The sequence below is a fragment of the Lepidochelys olivacea genome (assembly GCF_965140295.1).
Source record: "Lepidochelys olivacea isolate rLepOli2 genome assembly, chromosome: 19".
Classification (NCBI taxonomy): domain Eukaryota; kingdom Metazoa; phylum Chordata; order Testudines; family Cheloniidae; genus Lepidochelys; species Lepidochelys olivacea.
In genome coordinates, this window is record NC_140429.1 from 6,424,823 (window position 1) to 6,444,422 (window position 19,600).

Consider the following 19,600-nt stretch of genomic DNA (forward strand, 5'->3'; position numbering starts at 1 on the left):
GTGTGTGGGGGGGGGAGGATTTAAGGTAGTCCAAACAAAAAAGGCAGTAAACTTCCACAGCCCACAAAAGGCAGAGTCCAGGGCCTTCAGAAAGCAAAAGGGAGAGGGGAGGAGAAGGGGAAAGAGAGAGAAGAACCAGCCTGTCTCCCTTCTGAGAGGACCTGGGCACCCAAGGCTCTCAAGCAGTTTCCCCAGTCAGTAACCCTGGCTGAACTCTGAGTTCCAGCCCTATTCCTTCAAAATGAACTCCCAAACTGAGCTGGGATCCTCCCTTTTAAGAAACCACCCATCCATAGGCTTGACAAGTCTTCTAGTTGGGTCTGATTATGCCCAGAGGAGCTCTTTACCCTCTTCTATGACTGAGGTGGGGATCTGTCCACCAAATCACCCCACTCCTGTAATGCAACTCGCCAGTTTATGCCAAGGAGCTTTGGTTTCGACTCCTCTTAGACTGCAGAATTACAGAAGTTCTCAGTCCTTTTTAAAAACCATGTGTGGACAGTGGAGAATATACAGGCCACATGTTAAAACAAAAAGCACAACAGTAAGATAAAATACATTCCCACAAAGACCTGTCTTTCTCCAAATGTTTTCTCTCTTTGTCTGAATAGACACTGCTTGAATGTAATCTTCTGGAGCTGTCTTCTGCCTTCTTCTTTGAGGTTGATTTGCTCTGCAGTGGGTTAAAACCTCTCTCACCATCAGGAGCCATCCTTCCTGTAAAGTCAGAAAAAACACTGATGTTTCTGTACATTCTGATCACAAAGAAAGAACACTGCTCTAATACAAGGTGGATTTCCATTTCTATGAGAAGTTCTGAAATATAAAAACAGAAATAATCTCAGAATTGACACTTTTCACTGTGTTATGGCCAAAGATAACATTTGACCCGGCTGCCAGCAAGTATCAGGTCCTAGCTATACTGCCCTTGTTTACATACCATAAACTCATCCATGCTGCCTAGATCTGGCTTGAAAAGGGCTGGGACTAGCCGTGAGGAATAAAGCTCTTTCCTTGGTCTCCAGCCCAAGCATGAGTCCTGCTGACTTCTCTCAAGCTCTCCCCACTTTCTTTGCCTGTGTATATCAACATTTTTACTATTTATGGATCATGAGAGTGACAGATTAATAACACTAGCTTGAACCAGGCATCATCTGAGGCTGGTAATGTACAAACCACCAATACACCTCATTCCTCAACAATTGCTAATTCGGTCCTGGGCCTCTTGAACAATTCTATCAAGTTGTATGATGGATTTGTGACATGGAGAAAGGTTATGTGGGACAGAATTTGAACTCATATGTCTAAGGCTAACCAACCAAATCCCTTCTCCCAGCTTACTTACCTGTACAGATAAGGCAGTCTAGGTCCAGTAAGTGACTCCTGTGCTGGTCTGTGGTGTCTCTTTTGGACTCTGCAGCGGGCTGGGAAATACGTTTCTTGTCCATACATAGAACTGATCCCTACATGGAATGTATGACAGTTAGTAGCATACACGCTGAACTTCATTCACACGGAGGCAACCTGCGCTCCCGAATCAGCCTTATAGGAAGTGGTGGCTGAGTATCTATTCACACCCTCCTCATTCACCTGCTGGTGTCACCCATGCTCCCTAGAAGAAAGACATGGGGGAGTTCCCACTCTCCCCCAGGTAAATGCTGTTTTCCAGATTCCATCTTTCAAAGAGGCCTATGGTCATCAAACAGCAATCGGGGGTGGCTTCCCCTTCTGTTAGTAGTCAACTATCAGTTAACCATAACCTCTTGCTGAAGTGATGGAGACACAGTGTCAACACACAACATCCATCGCCTTTATAATAAACCAGAACAGCACAACACACTAATACAAAAAGAGCCTCTGATCTCAAGATGGCTCATAGAGCTATTGAAACCCTCTAGAAAAGCCAAACTTTTGATGAATTCTTACCCTTATACTAATGAAGGACTGATATCAGGGACCCTTCTTTTTGTTCTATGTTTGTACAGTGCCTAGCACAATGGGGTTCATGACTAGGGCTCCTAGGCACTACAATAATACAAATAATAATTATAAGACTACACCAGAACACATCATAGTGCAGAAAAGCAGTATGCAAATTTCCTTATCTCAGCAATGACCTGAAGGCCCCCTGTATTCTACTCCAGAGCTTCTCTTGATCCCTCCCCATAGACTGCACAGTACATTTTCAGCAGGAAAATGTCCACTATGGCCTAGAACAAAATCATCAAACTTGTTTTCATTGTGACTTTATCAAGAGTTGAACTGAACACTGCAGAGATGGAAGCCTGACATTAATCCACTACACCAGCTGGCCCACCACTCCCATCAACCCACTCCTCAGAAACTCATCTGCACTAAGATTCAGACACCAGCTGGTTTTAAGCACCTACATATTTCCCTTGAATCTTTCCTCATACCTTCACATAAAAGACCCTTGTTGAGTCTGTTTGGTCAAACATGGACACCTACTCACATATAGGTCTTCCAAAGTAAAGTCCTCATCCACCTCTCTGTGTATCTCTATTTCTCCTTTGTGGGTCAGTTTTGTGGGGCAACGCCTTGGTGGTTCTCGCTCCTGTTTCTCTATCATCTCCAGCACCTGGAAAAAATCACATTGTAGTACACAGAGACCCAAGCAGACATCTCTTGGACAAGGACTTGCTCAAGAAAACAAACATCATAAGGAATCAACACAGGCAAAAGCCAAAATGGAAAAGCAAACCGTGGATTTAAAGAGAAGGGGTTTTAAAGATAAAGTCCTTCTCTTAGTGAAACAACAGCAAGGAATTCTAGCTATCCACAAGATAAATACAGCAGCAGTACATGCCTCCACCAATAATGTGTATCAAACCTGACTTGGAGACCATCCCAAGGCTGAGAAGGAAACTCAGTATCCATGGACAGTTCAGATCTTGGCTTCCATGAAAAGACTGCTCAACAAGGCTGCTATTTAGTATCAATAAGGGTGCTAGTTTTTGTGATGTGGTCCCCTTCCCATTAGGAACAGGACAGAGACCATCAGATTCATCTCCTGCAGGTAACCAACCAGCTGTCTGATTTAACAACTTTCAATCAATACCAGCCTGAGCTGCATTTGAACTAGTGACATAGAGGCAAAAAGCTCTGGGCCCCATTGCCTATCCCCTGGGCCATCCCATTCTCAATACAGTCATCCATCTAATCTGCATCAGGAAACGCAAAAGCGTGACACTGTTAACTACTCCTCCTCTATTAAGAGGGGAAAATCATTGCTTTGTAAACATAAGCCCCAGAGTGTCATAGAAAGAGGGAAGCAAGGAAGCCTATTGCCTCTCCTTTCTATTGTATTGGTAAGGAAAGAGCGTTGCACCCTTTTCTAAGTTTTGTTTTATAAAAGCTTTAGAAGACTCCAAAATATAAACCAATCAAGACGAGGCAAAGCAAAAGTGCAATTAAAGCACCAAGCCTGTTAGCTATCCTTCTCCCTATTTTTAAAAAATCTAAATCATACTCAGACCCCTTAAGCAATAAAGGGTGCCATTTTCATACTGTAATTACTTTGGTTTAGATCACCAACAGAAGAACAAGGTACAGCAAAGGCATCACAAAGAGGCCGTTGGGAAAAGGGGATGACACTGCATTTATCCCTCTCTCAGCTGCACTGGGATGACTTACATGTTTGCTCTCCTTAGCTCTCCACTCTGCCAACTCCTTGGGTGCCATCTCCAGTGAATTCATTTGAACAAGACACTGCGGGGAAACCTCTCCAAGAACCACCTGGTGGAAGAGGAGCTGAAAGAACAAAAGAAGGATAAGCAGCCCTTGGAAGAACAATGACCACAAGGGACATGCATAGCCAGTCTGCTTCCAAAGATCTCTCTCTTTCCTTCTCCTACTAAATGTATATTTCAAAGACTTTATCACAGTACTCAGACAATTAATGTTAACTCTCAGCAGGTCTGGACTGGATTGCTTGTGCCATGCCTGGAGAGCCTAGGTTTTGCAACAACATTTATGTGGGAATTTGGACATCTCCATCCATCCATCAGGTTCACAGGCCAGATATGTGTACCAATGCAGGCCTGATGTTATGTGCTACAAAGAAGATAAAGATACTCAGGTGTTTGGCGCTGACCAAATGTCTCTGCACACTTACAAAGGATGACAGGTGATGAATGGTAGGCATGGCAAGTGCCACCAGTAATGAAAGCTTAAGTAGTGTATTAGAACCCTGGATAAGACCCCAAATGGTCACGTGTGGCCAAAGAAGGGGATGCCTGGATGTGCAATTGCATAGGCTTCCTCCATCAGTGAACAGAATGAGACTGTAACATTGGACAGCCTCTTTCTATGCTGGTTCTCTATATAGCCACAAGTTTAAAGAGATACCCTCTTACCAAGCTAATGGAGAAAGTTAGGCAGATTTTCTCAGTCTCTCACCTTATTTTTTGGAGCTTTCAGGTTAAAGAGGAGACTGCGGTACTTGTTTTTGTATCGTTGGTCAACACAAAGAAAGAGGTTGAATATTTCCTTCTCCACATTGTTTGCTAATCTCAGTATCATATCTTCATGGACATCCAGATGAGGAGACTCCTCCAACCTGGAACATAGCAAGCAAGAACCACAGATGGATGTGTCAGATCTGCCTGCTAAACGGGAGCCAATTTATAAATGTACAAGCTCTTTTCAATTAAAATCCCAAATAAATGAGCCTGAGAATCCTCCACCAAACAGGAAGCAGTCAGAAACCAGAGTCTTTTAGAAACTTAACCTTCCCAGGATCTCAAAGAGAAACCCCTTGTATTGTGAAATAGCTTGTTCCAACTGTGCTGCTATGTCAGAAAGCCTGTAGCATGTCTTGTTTATGCTCACATCACCTTCAGAGGAGTTGCCAGAAGTGGGGCAGGGAGGGAGAGACACAGAGATGTGCTCCAGCCCACATCCTAAGGGAATGCTTCCCTGTCCCCATACAGTAAATTGCATTTAAACTTGGGGCCCTTCCTAACTTCTGTACACTTAGCTAAGCTTCTCACTTCTTCAAATACATCATTATAACTTGAATTCCAGCATGATTGCATCTAACCTAAGTAACAGGCGGGTAAAACATCAGGCATTTACTAGATCATATTCTGGCTTTAAACTTCATGGATAAATACAGTGCTCATAAAAGAGAAGGATAAATAGCAGTGCCTAGAGCAGGTACACCGTGCAAGCTTCCCCTACACAGCTCTGCAATTCTCCTGTGCAGCATCCCTGCTATTCTCCTCCTCTGGCTGGCATATACCTGTCACTCTGCCAGTGTACCCCTGTCTTCATACCAGCAGTACTGCCTGCTATTCCAGACCTAGAATTCTTGGACCTCAGACAAAGCCTGCTAAACTCAATGGGAGACTTTCCATTGACTTCAATGAGTTTTGGACCAGACCACTTAACAAAGGCTGAGAATCATGTGATCGTTTTGTAATGTGGAGAAATAAGGACGAAGGGCCTGAGTCTCCAGTGCCTTCACCTTATGTAGGCCTTTACATCTAGGCAAAGTGACTGCAAGTGACTACGCAAGACAGTGGAGAATTGGGCCCTAGGATGAAACCCTACAGTTTCATTTCCACTTCTGACCTAATAAGGATTTGAAGCTGGCTCTCCAGTTGTTGAACTGTACTGAATTAACCTCACCACCTTGATCCAATTTTCTATGTACTAGAAAAACCTTCTTACATGATTACCTGACAAAGGGCTAAGCCTGCCAAATGAATTAAACACAAACAGTAGCAAAGAGTGAGATAACAAATGGAGCAATCTATTGCAATAAATAATTCTGGTCTGCAAATGACTGTCGATATCATACATGACATGGAATGTTCTAGGTAAACAATAAGTTGAAACCTTTTAAAAACCAGCTCCCTTGCTCCTAAAATCCGCAAGGGCTGGTTGTGCTATAGAAGTAGCATTCACCACAGGTGATAGGAAGACTTTCACATAACTCCACAGCCGCCCCTCTGACTGATTAAGGAATTGCACAGATGGACTCTGAAGGGAGTTCCACCCATTTTTCCACAGAGCAGAATGGTGGCTGTGATGCAGGGCTCCATAGGAGTTTAAGCTGAGAAAGCTGTGGCCCTCCTTTTAAAATGGATCCATTCCCTACCGGAAACAAGACTATTACATCTCAGAGCTGCATGTTTAAGAGATGTTCTGCTACTGCATAACAATAATCAAATCTACAAGGAAGTTTCCACTGCCCTGGCATTTATGAGAAACAGCATCAGACACAAGACTTTACTCAATAATTCCATGTGACTTTCATATAAGATATCCCCAGCCTTTTCCCCGCCACTATCATTCATAATCCACTTTACCTTTTCTGTAGCATCCCACGCAATGAGTCAACGACCTTAATTCGACTTTGTTCTTCGGACAGCTGCAAACTATGAACAGAAGCTGAAGCTTCTTTAGAGGTTGGTCTCCTACCCCTCCTCCTCTTTTCATTACTGTAATCTTAAAACAAAAGAGAAGTCCTAAAATCTCAGACAGGAGAATCCATAAAGATTAATGCTGAACCCCCTTTGGGTGGAGAGTAGGGGGTTAAGCATTTGTTTTGACAGATTTGTGAAGCAATTTTTTGAATTTCAGCAGCCAATAAAAAGTCCAATTCTTTTTTTTTTTAAATTGTATCTATCGAACACAATGGCAGAATTCCAGGTTTTTGTCTGAAACCACTTCCATGAATGTGGTGGCTCTGAATTTCAAATTGCTAAATAATGCCAATGCAAACAATACTGCCTTCTAGCTAGCAGCACATAATCTAATGTAAGAAGATATTTTGGCATTGAGTATGAAAGCTATTTAGTATATGCATTTTCCACAAACATAAAAGGATTTAGCATCATCACTTGTATAATTAAACCATATTACTTGTTAATTTTTCTTCTAATTGCTATTTATACTAAATTATTGTTTTAACTGTTTCACTTCTTGCATCTTGGCTTCCATAGCCCATCTCCACTCCTGCAACTTGGCTTCCAAAGCCTACTGATGAGATATTAAAATCAGAACAGAATGGGGTTACCCTGGAGCAGTGGTTCTCAACCTGCGGCCCGTTGGCCACTTGCAGCCCAATCAGCACACAGCTGCAGCCCATGTGACATCCACAGGGCCATACAGGTAATATTGGATGCAGCCAACAATGGTAAACAGGTTGAGAACCACTGCCCTGGAGATATTTTTCTCTTGATGTGTCTGGCAAGTAAAGGCACAGGTACCAGAGGTGAAGTGGTTAATTTGGTTTACTGTTTAAACTAATGACTTTCACTCAAAGGAGAAGAGGGCTTGGTGAGAGGCAGAAAATATTCACATTCCTAAATTATAATGATGCTAAACTAAAATTCCATCCAAAAAGGAATTCCCACATTACACCCATTTAGTTCAAAGAGGGTTGTGCCAAAACACAGAATGGATTTACAGCTGAATACAGACCCTTTAATATTCCTCCAGCCCTTTAAGAAAAGCCAATCTACTTATCATACAAATCACTACAACCGGGGCAGATTTTTGTAACTTATTAAACCCAGCATCAAATATATCTTGTAATAGGGTACCTTTGCACTGTTAGAAATATTCTGCACTGCCACAATACTTTGTGTGTCATAAATACACTAACAAATCAAAATGCAAGGGGTGAAGGCCATGTGTCTGGAGTGAAGAATTTACCCTATTTGCGTGACAACTGAATTGACAGATTACTGCAAAGCTTTGGCCACTGGAATTAAGTTACATCTTCCCTGCTTCGTTCTGTCCTTTGTATACATTGGAAAATCCTCCACGACATTATTTAATCTGACCAAGTAGCAGCACGGCTTTATCTTTTTAGGATTAAGGTCTAATCTATTTATAGCGAGCCAAGGCTGTGTGTGCTAGGACAACACTGATGCTCATCTGCTGCCTGGGCCATATTTATAAATAAAACAATGATCACCTACACATCAGTCAGTGTAAAAGCAAGGTCCTTCCTGCTAATGGCAGAAATGCTACCAACAAAGGTGGGACATTACAGGGACACCATATCTCCCTGTGGTAACTGCTTTCCTACTGAAGATCCAACAAAGGGAACAACTTTATTTTTGGCACCTTAGAGACTAACCAATTTATTTGAGCATGAGCTTTCGTGAGCTGCTCACGAAAGCTCATGCTCAAATAAATTGGTTAGTCTCTAAGGTGCCACAAGTACTCCTTTTCTTTTTGCGAATACAGACTAACACGGCTGTTACTCTGAAACTTTATTTTTGTGCTGCATGCTGATAAGACAGCAAGTGTCTGAGTCAAGTCTGCTGCCTTTATTCACAAAGGGCCTGGTTCTGCAAATCCCACTCACTTTACATAGTCCTTATAACCCAGTAGTCACACCGAGCTCAGTGGGACTTCTGGCCTGAGTACTTCTCATTGTGAGTAAGGGCTGCACAACTAGACCCCAAACCCATTTTTATTCACATTTCCTCTGAACAGCCCATGCAGCCGGAGAGCAAGCTGGGTTCTCGGCCACCTCGAGTATCATCAACACGATCAATTTTGATTGCAGAATCTTTAATATTGGAGGGAAACTGAGAGGCAGAAGGAACCCAGCTGGTTTTCAGACTCTAAGTTGAGAGTCCATCCATTAGAAAAATCATCTCTTAACTTGTAAACTGAGCACATTTGCTTTGGAACTGTGAGACTGAGAAGAAAAGCCCTCAGGGTGACCTGACAGTCATTTTTCGTGCATAATGCCACTTGAACAGTTTCATAACATTTGATGACCTTTCTCAGCATTACCATACTGCTAGAAGTAGAGTGATCAGTTCACACTATAAAGATCTTGCCCTTCAGGAGGCGGTGTTTTAATTCCTCTTGAAGTTCCTTCCCCAGGAACACTGCTAACAGATTCCTGTTAACTTAGAGGGGTAGCAGGACTGAAGGGGTAGAAGGCTGCTTGAACAACATACCAGTGTGTTAGCTGCAGTAGTTACATAACAGCTCTAGACACAAGTCTCAGTCTGGGAGTCACTGTACCAGCAAAGCCAGTCACCATGTGAGCATGGGCTTTGCAAGTTTCTCTATATAACTTTGGTTGATGCACCTTAGCCATGACCTGTAATAAGATCTGCTGTTCAAATACTAGGCATCTTTTTAGCATAGACTGTATCATGCCGAACTGTTTAGACGCTAAGGGCTGTGAACAAATGCCCACCAAATTCATTTTCACTTGGCCTACACCAGGATTTAAATCCCTAGGAGGGAAAAGACAAGGGCTGAACTGGAACCAAATAAAGTGTGGTACTCTTCCAAACTCCATCCATAACCCGAGTTCTGTCCCAGTATAATGCCCATATGTAGATTGCGCAGATCTTAATAAACTGATCTGCCCTCTTATTTCTTGGATGTGCTGATCAATGTGAACTAGTCAAGAATCTTGACATTTAGAATATCATTATAATGCTTCAGGTTCAATACCTCCTTGAGAAGATTAGGGGCAGTTCTCATCTCTCAGATCTATTGTTTCGTGATGTCTGTACACTCATAGAACGATACCACTGAATTGATTTACATTCAGTTCACATTCTAAAGGTTCACTTTTCAACCACAAGGGCTAGAGACTTAATTACTTTCTTAATTACTTGAATTTTGTGAAGGCCAGCTTCCAAGAAAAAGTAATGGTGAGTCAAGATGCCATAAACTGGCCCAATTCAACCCCTGAGAAAAGCTAATGCTTCACCATCTGTATTACCTTGCCTCCATAAGAGAGGTTACACCACTAGATCCTTTCTGCATCAGCTGTCCTTGTGAAGAGGGAACTGTCATATGAAAGAAACTCCTCTAGGCAAATTTCCACTGCAGAAAGCTTAGGGTGATCTGACACAGCACATAATACAATGAAGAACATGAACATACACAGCTAACAATAGTGAGAATAAGATGACTCAGTTTCTAGGCCACCTGTCCTTGGTTTCAGTGTTTAACAACTTACGTGAGTTCAAAGGCTTTTGCCAAAGCACATGTGCTGCATATGGTTTCAGGAGCTGCTTCATTTCTTTTTTATATAGTGTTGGATGGTAATCGCTGTCTTTAATTTCCTGGTGGTGCATCAATCATAATAAAGATTAAAGGAAGAGGGAGGAAAAATTGGATGAAAAGAGAATGGAATATGGAAGAACTCATGCAGACAACCAACCTTGCTAGCACAAAATTCAGTGACACCATATACTAAATACCCACCTGCAGATAGCTTTGGGAATGGAATTAGTTACTGCTTTCAAGTCTTACACTGCTCAGACCTTTGCTTATAATATCTTGAGAGCTTGTGTTTAGTTTCAGGCTATTACTGCTTGTTTTACTGCTTCTCTGCTACTGAAAATAATTTCTACTTCCCATTAATACCTTTCAAATATCTGAACAGTGGACTAATATCCTCATTTTATAGACACCTGTCCACTATCAAGACCAGTTCAAGCAGACCTGCGATTGCACGTGTAGCAATTCAGTTGGGTTCCCTGGCAACAAGACCCGAGAGTCAATGTAAAATCATCTCCTCCCTTGTCCATCTGCTCCTGAGGCTGCAAATAGGGGAAATTCCACAGTCCACCAGAAACTGGACCAAAATCACCTCATTTCACACAGCCCACTGAACATCCAAGAAGTGGTAACAGTTTTGGTTTACTAGGGCAGATTCAGACTCATGATCTTGCTGTAAAAGGCCTATAGCCCATTACCAGTCCTCTACCCATGCTTTATTTTAAATTTCCCTCTTGAAAAGCACAGTAATCCCACCCTTCTTGCTGCTCCACATTTTCTTCTCCACTGTGTTATGTAAGGATGGCACATGGAGAGATGAAATACCTGAGTAACCTGGAAATCAGCATATACATCATCTGATAAATCCTCCAATTCCTCCACTCTCCGCATCTTACATGGCTTACAAGCCTTGCTGCTGGAGACTCCCAGGACTGGCCTAGACATTTTCTGAAGGAGGAAAACATTGCCAGTAATAAAGACATTTTCAAAACAGAGTGTCCGCTTTAAATTGAAGTAATAGAAACATTCTCCATTTCCTAGTCCTCCACGCCCCTGTTGCAACCACAAGGATCTATCCAATTTTCCTACTCCATTGTTACTTCACTGAATTGTGATCACTAGTCTTTAGGCTAGAGGAACAACTGCTAAACAGTACGAGGCTTCTCTCCCTTCAGAATCTAGGCACATTGGTGGCCCAGCACTGAGAGCAGCAGGGGCTGGGAACTGCCCAGGTGTCCCATATAATAACTCAGGGCACAAATCGCTAGCCCTTAGGCACACTTTTTCACTCAGCATGTAATTAGACTGTGGACTCATTGCCACAGGATACTGTTGAGATCAAGAAATTAGTAAGATTGAAGAGGAGACTAGATGTTTGTATGGATAATAAAAATACCCAGGGTTATAACAGTTAATGCAACAAAAGAATTTGGCTAGGGGAATAAACCTCATGCATCATAGTTTAAATTAGGGCTGTTGATTAATCACAGTTAATTCACACGATTAACTCAAAAAAATTAATCGCGATTTAAAAAAATTTATCGCAATAAATTGCAGTTTTAATTGCACTGTTAAACAACAGAATACCAATTGAAATGTATTAAATATTTTGGATGTTTTTCTACATTTTCATATATATTGTATTCTGTGTTGTAACTGAAATCAAAGTGTATATTATTTTTTATTACAAATATTTGCACTGTAAAATGATAAACAAAAGAAATAGCATTTTTCAGTTCACCTCATACAAGTACTGTAGTGCAATCTCTTTGTTGTGAAAGTGCAAATTACAAATGTAAATTTTTGTTGTTGTTACATAACTGCACTCAAAACCAAAACAACGTAAAACTTCAGAGGCTACAAGTCCACTCAGTCCTGCTTCTTGTTCAGCCAATCTTAACTGATAATCAGTCTCTTTCCTTCATCCTCACTTCAACAGTGGCTTCCCAACATCAGTCTCTCACTGGGGGGGGGGAAGTGACCACCTGCTCTCCCTAGTGACTCTTTGGCAAGAGGCTGCTTATGCACGAGAAAATTAACTACTGCTATTCCTCTCTGGAAAAACTTTTTCCTAGCACATACTGGAGATTACAAATTGACTCCAGACTCTTTGTCTCCTGAGATTATCTGCAAGGGTACCAATGTGGTGTCAATTTTTGTCATGTGGACTTCTGTCTGCTAGGAAATGGATAATTACCATCAACTTTTGCCACACAAGTCAATAAACACTCAGGAAATTAATGACTTCTGGTCACTAACAACCTGGTCGGAATTCAAAGCCCTGGCTGGGTCAATTTAGTTGAGGCTGGTCCTGCTTTGAGCAAGGGGTTGGACTAGATGACCTCCTGAGGTCTCTTCCAACACTAATCTACTATGATTCCTTTTGCCATCTATACTTCACGTTCAAGTTTCCTTCTAAAAAAATCACAATCTTGCCTAATTGCTGCTCTCCATTTCATTGGGCTACTTTTTCGGGGGGGAGGGGGAGTGAGGTAAAATACCTTAGGGGGCTGGCAACAAACACATGTCTCATCATCTGAAGAATCCTCCAATTCTACCAGTCTCTGCAGTCTCCTTGGCTTACAGGCCTTGCTGGGGACTCCAAGGAGTCCAACTACTGGCCCAGACATTTTCTGGAGGAGAAAGCAAAACATTTTAAAACAGAAAAAATAGCTGTAAAATAAGTCCTTGAGAGAACCTTCCTTCTGCCACAATAGGACCTCTACGTTCCTTCTGGAACCTCAAGGCATCCATCCAGTTTTTCAACATTGACATACTCCTGGATTGTCACTATCCTTTTAGCCAACAAGTGTTGGACAGGATTCCCTGACAAAGCAGCTTTTGAACTGGCCAGAGTGGTCGTTGTTGAACAGAAAGAATACCTTGATCTCTTCAGGACCTGAGCATGATGCATCCACAACACTCCCAGCTCCTGACAGTGCAAGGGTGTAAGCAACAAGTCTCCCAAACATCAGTATAGTTCACACACAGCTAGGTACTAAGCCAGTTGAAGGGCACCTTTTTAACCCAACCGAACAAAGGAAATGAGCAATGATAACTAGTCTACACTGTCTTCCCTTCTCCACAGTCATATCCTCTCCTGATACTTTCTACACACTTAGATCACTGGATAGAGAATTGCAATGCAGGAAAGAAAACTGCCCTATCCTTTGCCCAGATGAAGTTGCATTGTTCTATTTCCCCACAGATACACTCTTGATCAGGTCTTCCTTAATCCTGCCGAAGCAAGAAATGACCATTGACTAACCCAATAGCAGCATAAACAAGAGAAGTGGGAACAACGGGTTAGTTGCTGCTGTATCTATTTATTCCTCGACTGATCAGCAAAAGTTTCTGCAGATTGAGAAGAACTATTCCCCTCATTCCACTATTCCCCTCATCTTCAAAAGGGGAAGGTAGAGGGATTCACCTCCCACAGATTGCCTGCTGGTGATTTCTATTCATTCCCAACTGCATCCACCAAGCTAAGGTGATGGCTATGGAACTGCAACCTGAGGACAATGGGGGACAAAGAAGAATCTGGGAAGTCCAAATTCCCATTTGAAACTAGGCCTAAAGATTCACTCTTCACCATTGTCTTCTATGCCTGAGGAACATAACACAAAGGAGAAAAAAACAACAGAAGAAAGGAAAACATAAAACATACGTAATACACAATTTGCACACCATGTGACTGATGAACCAAAGGGCCCTCTTCCTCCTTGGACAGAAAGAGAACAGAGAGATTATAATCGGTATTTTAATATACTCTAATTTGTTGTTAGTTGTTTCATCCTATAAACCAATCTCTTGCTGAATACTTAAATAATATTTCAGGATACAACTCTAGACATAAAATCACACAGCCCAGCTCAGATGAGAGGTGCTGTGGGTAGTAAAGGATATTCTAGATTATAGCAAAAGCAATCCTGAAACCGGTTCACTAAGATTTATCTTTCAGCAACGAGATTGAGGTGTCATTTTTTTCTATATGTGCCATTACAGTATAAAACGTTTCATCAAAGCTGCGTGCAGTTTTTCAACAATATGGAACCCACTGTATTTCAAGCGCACTGACACCTACTGGGGTAGGAAGAACCAATCTACTGCTACACTGTTGGCCCAATCACCTTTGTCTTGCTCCAGGAGAGCATTTCTGCCTTTAATCTAAATTAGTATTCCCTGGACCTCTTTCCTCTGCTAACCCCCGAACATGTCCCAGCATGACTGAGAGCCATAAACATGCCCCTTGCTTATAACTTCTTAACCTTGCCAGACCCCTATTTAATCCTACCATGCACACTGAAATAGTCCCATTCATGTTGGTGCTTGCACACTTATCCCTGTACACTGGCATGTCACACTGGCTGCTATAGGAATGGGTTGTTTTGGGGAGGCAAGACTTCTTATCAGACTTTTTATTAATCCAAACCCTGAATGAAGTTCATTTCCCCCCAGACTGGTGCAAAGTGCCATGAAGCTGTCTCTGATCCTGCTGAAGCTACGATAACATTTGCAGACTGGCCGCGCAAGCGGTCTCAAAGCAGCATTTTCTGCTTGCACTGCACTAAGGCCACGTCTACACTACACGAGCTACAACAGCAGAGCTACAGCACCGTGGCTATGCCGCTCTAACCCCATAGCGCAGACACAGACTACAGCGACAGAAGGGATTTTTCCATTGCTGTAGAAACTCCACCGCCCCAAGCATCAGTCAACCTGGCTGCATCGACACTGAGGTTAGGCTGGCACAGCTACAGATTTTTCACACCCCTGAGCAGCGTAGCTATGTTGACTTAAGTTTTAAGTATAGACCAGACCTAAGTTAGGGATGTTTTTTGAATTTCCAGTAACTACCTGCACCCTAGGGTAGTGTTTCTCAACCTTTTTCATACCTGGGACTGGCTGGCTGCCTTCCTAAACTGTGTCAGGGAGACCTCAGGGACCAGCGCCAGTCCACAGATCAGTAGTTGAGAAACACTGCCCTAGGGCACAGCCCAGAGTACATCACAAACGTTTGTATCCTGGAACAAATATTTAGGAAGTGTCCAGCCTAGCTTTTACAAACATGTTAACCAACAATCAGTGAAGTCAAGGTAAAAAATTCTAGTGTTGACAAGAACTCTCAGGAACTAATTCTGCAGCATGCTGAGGACCGTCCTATGAGGTGCTGAGCCACATCATCAACGAGCGTTGAGGGGATTCAGCACCTCCCAAGGAGATGTTCAGCACTTTGTATGATTAGGCCCTCAAGCTGAACATCAGAAATGCAGAGCATCAGGTTTTATGAGTCACTTCCAAGAACGTGAGAAAACTGTGTAGGAAACGGTTAAAATTGCAGGGGGGTTTTAATTTAGAGGAATATTGTCAGGACCACTACGTACTTGGGGCCAAATTCTCCTTTCACCAAATAAACACATAATTCACCAGATTAACTTTTCATCACAAGCTTTACACAATGAAACACTTTTCAACTTATTCTGCAGCTTGAAAATGATGGTGTAACATATGTGAAACTCTGAAGATCTATCGTAGTAATATAGTATCGTTTATTATTTGTATTAATATGAGCACACAGAATATGCACAATGCAGGAAAACAGAAGACCCAAGGTCAATTCTGGAATAAGTTTTCCCTGACTCTGGTCTGTAAAAGACCGATGATTTCAATGGAAGTAAGGTGCACGTAAAGCTATGCTGAGCAGCTTGATAACAGCAATCAAACAAAAGAGCCAGGTGTCCATAGACTAGAGATAAAAGAATCATGCTGTAATTGCAACCACTTGGAAAATAAACAGGAAGAATTACAAGAATGAAAATCCCCATCTTATTCCATCTGAGAAAGATCTGCTTTGGAGAATATTCAGGCAGAGTCCATCCCAGAAAAACAAGCAGTGAGAACATCATAAAAATACCTTACATTTCATCCTAAAGATCTATCCAAGCTATATACAGAGGATTCAAATCAACTGCCACAGAAATGCCATCACCTCCTGGGGTGGACCACACCAGCTGTCTACCTAGGCACAGGACAACAGTCTAACATAAGAAAATAAGAAGACTATAGCCAAATGAAACTGCCGAGGAAATTTTAAGAAGTCAAAATATAATTATCCTAACTGGAATATGAAAACACCAGGGCTAACAGACCTATTCTTTCCATATATATCTTAAGAACACAAGTAGTCAGGACACTAATTTTGTATTTCAATCAAAGGATGGCACCTTTACCAGCCAAACTACCCCTAACTATGCTGGTGCATTGGTCCTGTATTGATTCAACAAGAACAGTGCCACCCACTGAATCACTAACACCACTTCCTGTAACACCAGCTAAGGATGACAGCAGCGCCTGTCTCAACCATTTTAGCAGGTCCCTGCATAAATGTGAGAAACAACAAATGCATCCTTGGTGTAATTCCCCTGATATAAATGGAGTAACGTAACAGGTGAATTTGGACCCATATTTTTAAGTATCTTGACTCTAGCTGAGTGACTGGTTTTAAACTGACATACTTCAATAATATTAACATTTCGAAGTGCCTATTTAGACTTTGAAATTACCATCAGCAAAGGATGCAGATCACCTCTTTCTTTAGTGTTGGTATTGTTTCCTGGAGAAAATTTTCTACTGAGGCCTGTAAGCCAGTCATGACCTCTGGAGTTCTACAGCATGGTTACCTTCATCTTTATTGACAGGTTTCAGAGTAACAGCCGTGTTAGTCTGTATTCGCAAAAAGAAAAGGAGGACTTGTGGCACCTTAGAGACTAACCAATTTATTAGAGCATAAGCTTTCGTGAGCTACAGCTCACTTCATCAGATGCATCTGTAGCTCACAAAAGCTTATGCTCTAATAAATTGGTTAGTCTCTAAGGTGCCACAAGTCCTCCTTTTCTTTTCATCTTTATTGTAACTGATGCAGCTATGCAGACTTCAGGTCCCAGCACACAATACTTCAACTAGAGCAGAGCAAAAAGCTGCTCCAATCATGATGCAGGATTACAGAGTAGGACACGTGGTCTTTGCAAGATGTCCCAGGGTGGATAGGTTTTCACTGCTGTTAGCCCAGGCTCTTACCCAGATGTTGCCCCTAGGGACCCCTCTTCCCATTCACATAGAGTGGCTCTGCTTACTGCAGCACAAAGAATCATGGGATCAGGGGCGGCTCTACCAATTTTGCTGCCCCAAGCAGTTGCTGCCGAATTGCTGCCGCTGAATTGCCACTGCGGGACACGGACTGCCGCCCCACTTTAAATGCCACCCCAAGCACCTGCTTGGAAAGCTGGTGCCTGGAGTCGGCCCTGCATGGGATGGCCCCAGAAGTCCTGGCAACACACATGCAGAACCAGCGAGGACACAGTAACTTGGGTCTGGCTTTGCAGTATGGCTGTTCAGACCCAGGCTAAGCCAACCTGGGGGCCAGTCATTCAGGCTAATTCTGCAGTGAAGACATACCCTAAATTAAAGCCAAGTCTGAAATTTGCTCTCTTGTATGCATATATTCATGATCCTGATCCCTAAAACCAGTATTTGTACATACCCCTGTGAGACAGGTTTCTTTGGCTGAATCCAGAGCCACTTTTTTTTCTACACAACTAATTTGTCCATCTCTGTCTGATTCAAGACAACAAAGAGCTGTGCTTTTTTTAATACCATTGTGCTTGATTTTGTTTATGTCATCGGAGCGAGAATGACTTTCTGCCTTGTGTCTCTCTGACACTGGAACCTCCATGCTTTGTGACTGCAAGGTGACCTTACTAGGATTCAAATCCTCTCCTCTAGTCTCCTCTTGCACAGCCTTATTTTGCCCATCAGGGACATTCGTAACATCTACATTATCTAAGTCCTCTGCAATTTCCATCAGAAACCAAGAACTATCATCACTTTCATTATTGGATTTGAAGTTTCCTTGGTTTAAGGATATCTGTTCTTCCACATTGAACTGTCCCTGGGAAACTTCTTCAGCTGATTCGTCTAAGAAATATTGAACCAAACTTTCCACTCTGGGCACGTGATTCTTCATTGCACTAAGAAGTTCACCCTTCTGATTAGCCTCAAACTTTTCCACAACAGGTGGTGAAATGCAGCTGGGTTCACAGATTGTGACGTGTATGTGTTCACTACTATCACTCTCATCAGGCAGGAGAGATCTATTATGGGACTTTCCTTCACCAAACACATTTTCTGTCTTGTTGACTGACAAATATGTGGAGGTACCTTCTACTGGAATTCCTTGAAGATCCTCAGTCGGCATAGTGTTCCCAGGTGCCAGAATAATCCTGCTGGACTGACTAATATTACTGGTAAAAAGTCTTCTTGAAAGTCTAGAATTAAATCCTTTTCTATTTGGATTCATCACTAAATAGCGATAAGATATTTCTTCCCTTTCTAATTGCTTAACTGGATTGTTCCAGAGTTTCCTAAACTTTGGAACAGGTGTTATTACCTCTCTATTTTTTTCCTTCTGTACCTCGGGAGTCATGTTGGACAGAGGGCAAGAATCTGACTGTAACCTCTTTGCCCTTGAGCCTTCCTCTTCCACATTAAAGAGATTTATGGCAGAACTCTTATACTCTTTTTCCACAAGAGACAGCCTAGAGAAAATGCCCTCCTCAATCATATCTGAAAGATCTGGAGAGTCCATTTGAGTAAATGACCCTTCTCCTTGGGTTTCTTCAGAGTTATGGTGAATCTTTGTATCCATACTATTTGGTCCTCTTGAAGTGACTACTTCTTCAGGACTTTTGATCTCTTTCTTTTCTGTGTTGTTCAATTTCTCATTTTCCAACAGTGCATTAATGTTTTGAATTTTTATGATTTTATTTTGGTTTTTAACATCGTTGTTATCTAAAACATCATGTAAAGGAACTTCCAGAAGGTCAGAAAAACTGGCCTGCCTCTCATTTTGCATTTTTAGTGACTCTGTTTCAATATCTACGCTTATTAAAGAATCTTCACATTTTTCTTTTAACTCGTCCCTGAGGTCTTTCAAGACTACAGAACAGGGTTTAATTAGAATTGTTCTGCTTCCCGTCTTGTCATTGTCACAATTTTGCTTAGGACTTTCAGAAGGCCCACCAGACACAATCAGCTTTTCTCTAAAATCTGTTTCCTTTGCTTTTATTTCTCTGACATAAGGGCTTCTGCAGTATGATGAACCCTCTCTAGATACTCTGACTTCACTTTCTGACGACACCTTGTACTGGTTAACCACATTCAGAGTAACTGCGGACTGTTCACTCTGCTCTTCATTTGAAACACGGTCACTGGCATGTGTTTCTCCCACTCTCTTGCCTGTAACTTGCTCATTGCAAGCTGCGAGGTGAAAGCTGTGAGGTGAAACAAGAAAATAATGCTTTCATTTTGTGAGGGCAACTCAGGAATACCAGTGTTACAATCAAAGTTAACAGTTAAAGAGACACTGTCCAACCCTCATCACAATTGTATCTTAAAGGGGTGGTGGAAGTTCCCGAGTTACTATAGGATCTACAAGACTTCTCATCTAACTTTAGTGGGACTGAAAATGCTCTAGCACCTTGCAGAGTCAGACATTAAGAATCTTAAGTACCCAGGCCAGTTT

General features: G+C 42.1%; 1 protein-coding gene across 1 annotated transcript in view; it reads right to left on the minus strand.

Annotated features, from left to right (window-relative positions):
* The window catches only part of SPOCD1 (SPOC domain containing 1), a 28,779-nt gene extending 10,483 nt beyond the window's left edge, over nucleotides 1-18,296 (minus strand). The window contains exons 1-11 of the mRNA XM_084652222.1: nucleotides 17,561-18,296; nucleotides 13,688-13,741; nucleotides 12,522-12,653; nucleotides 10,846-10,968; nucleotides 9,977-10,082; nucleotides 6,336-6,474; nucleotides 4,420-4,579; nucleotides 3,655-3,771; nucleotides 2,474-2,599; nucleotides 1,346-1,463; nucleotides 573-717 (exon numbers count right to left, since the gene is read on the minus strand). Of these exons, the coding sequence (XP_084508348.1) occupies nucleotides 573-717; nucleotides 1,346-1,463; nucleotides 2,474-2,599; nucleotides 3,655-3,771; nucleotides 4,420-4,579; nucleotides 6,336-6,474; nucleotides 9,977-10,082; nucleotides 10,846-10,968; nucleotides 12,522-12,653; nucleotides 13,688-13,741; nucleotides 17,561-18,274 (1,934 nt within the window). The 5' untranslated portion in view covers nucleotides 18,275-18,296. The remainder of the gene's footprint in view (nucleotides 1-572; nucleotides 718-1,345; nucleotides 1,464-2,473; nucleotides 2,600-3,654; nucleotides 3,772-4,419; nucleotides 4,580-6,335; nucleotides 6,475-9,976; nucleotides 10,083-10,845; nucleotides 10,969-12,521; nucleotides 12,654-13,687; nucleotides 13,742-17,560) is intronic.
* Nucleotides 18,297-19,600: the final 1,304 nt, after the last annotated feature.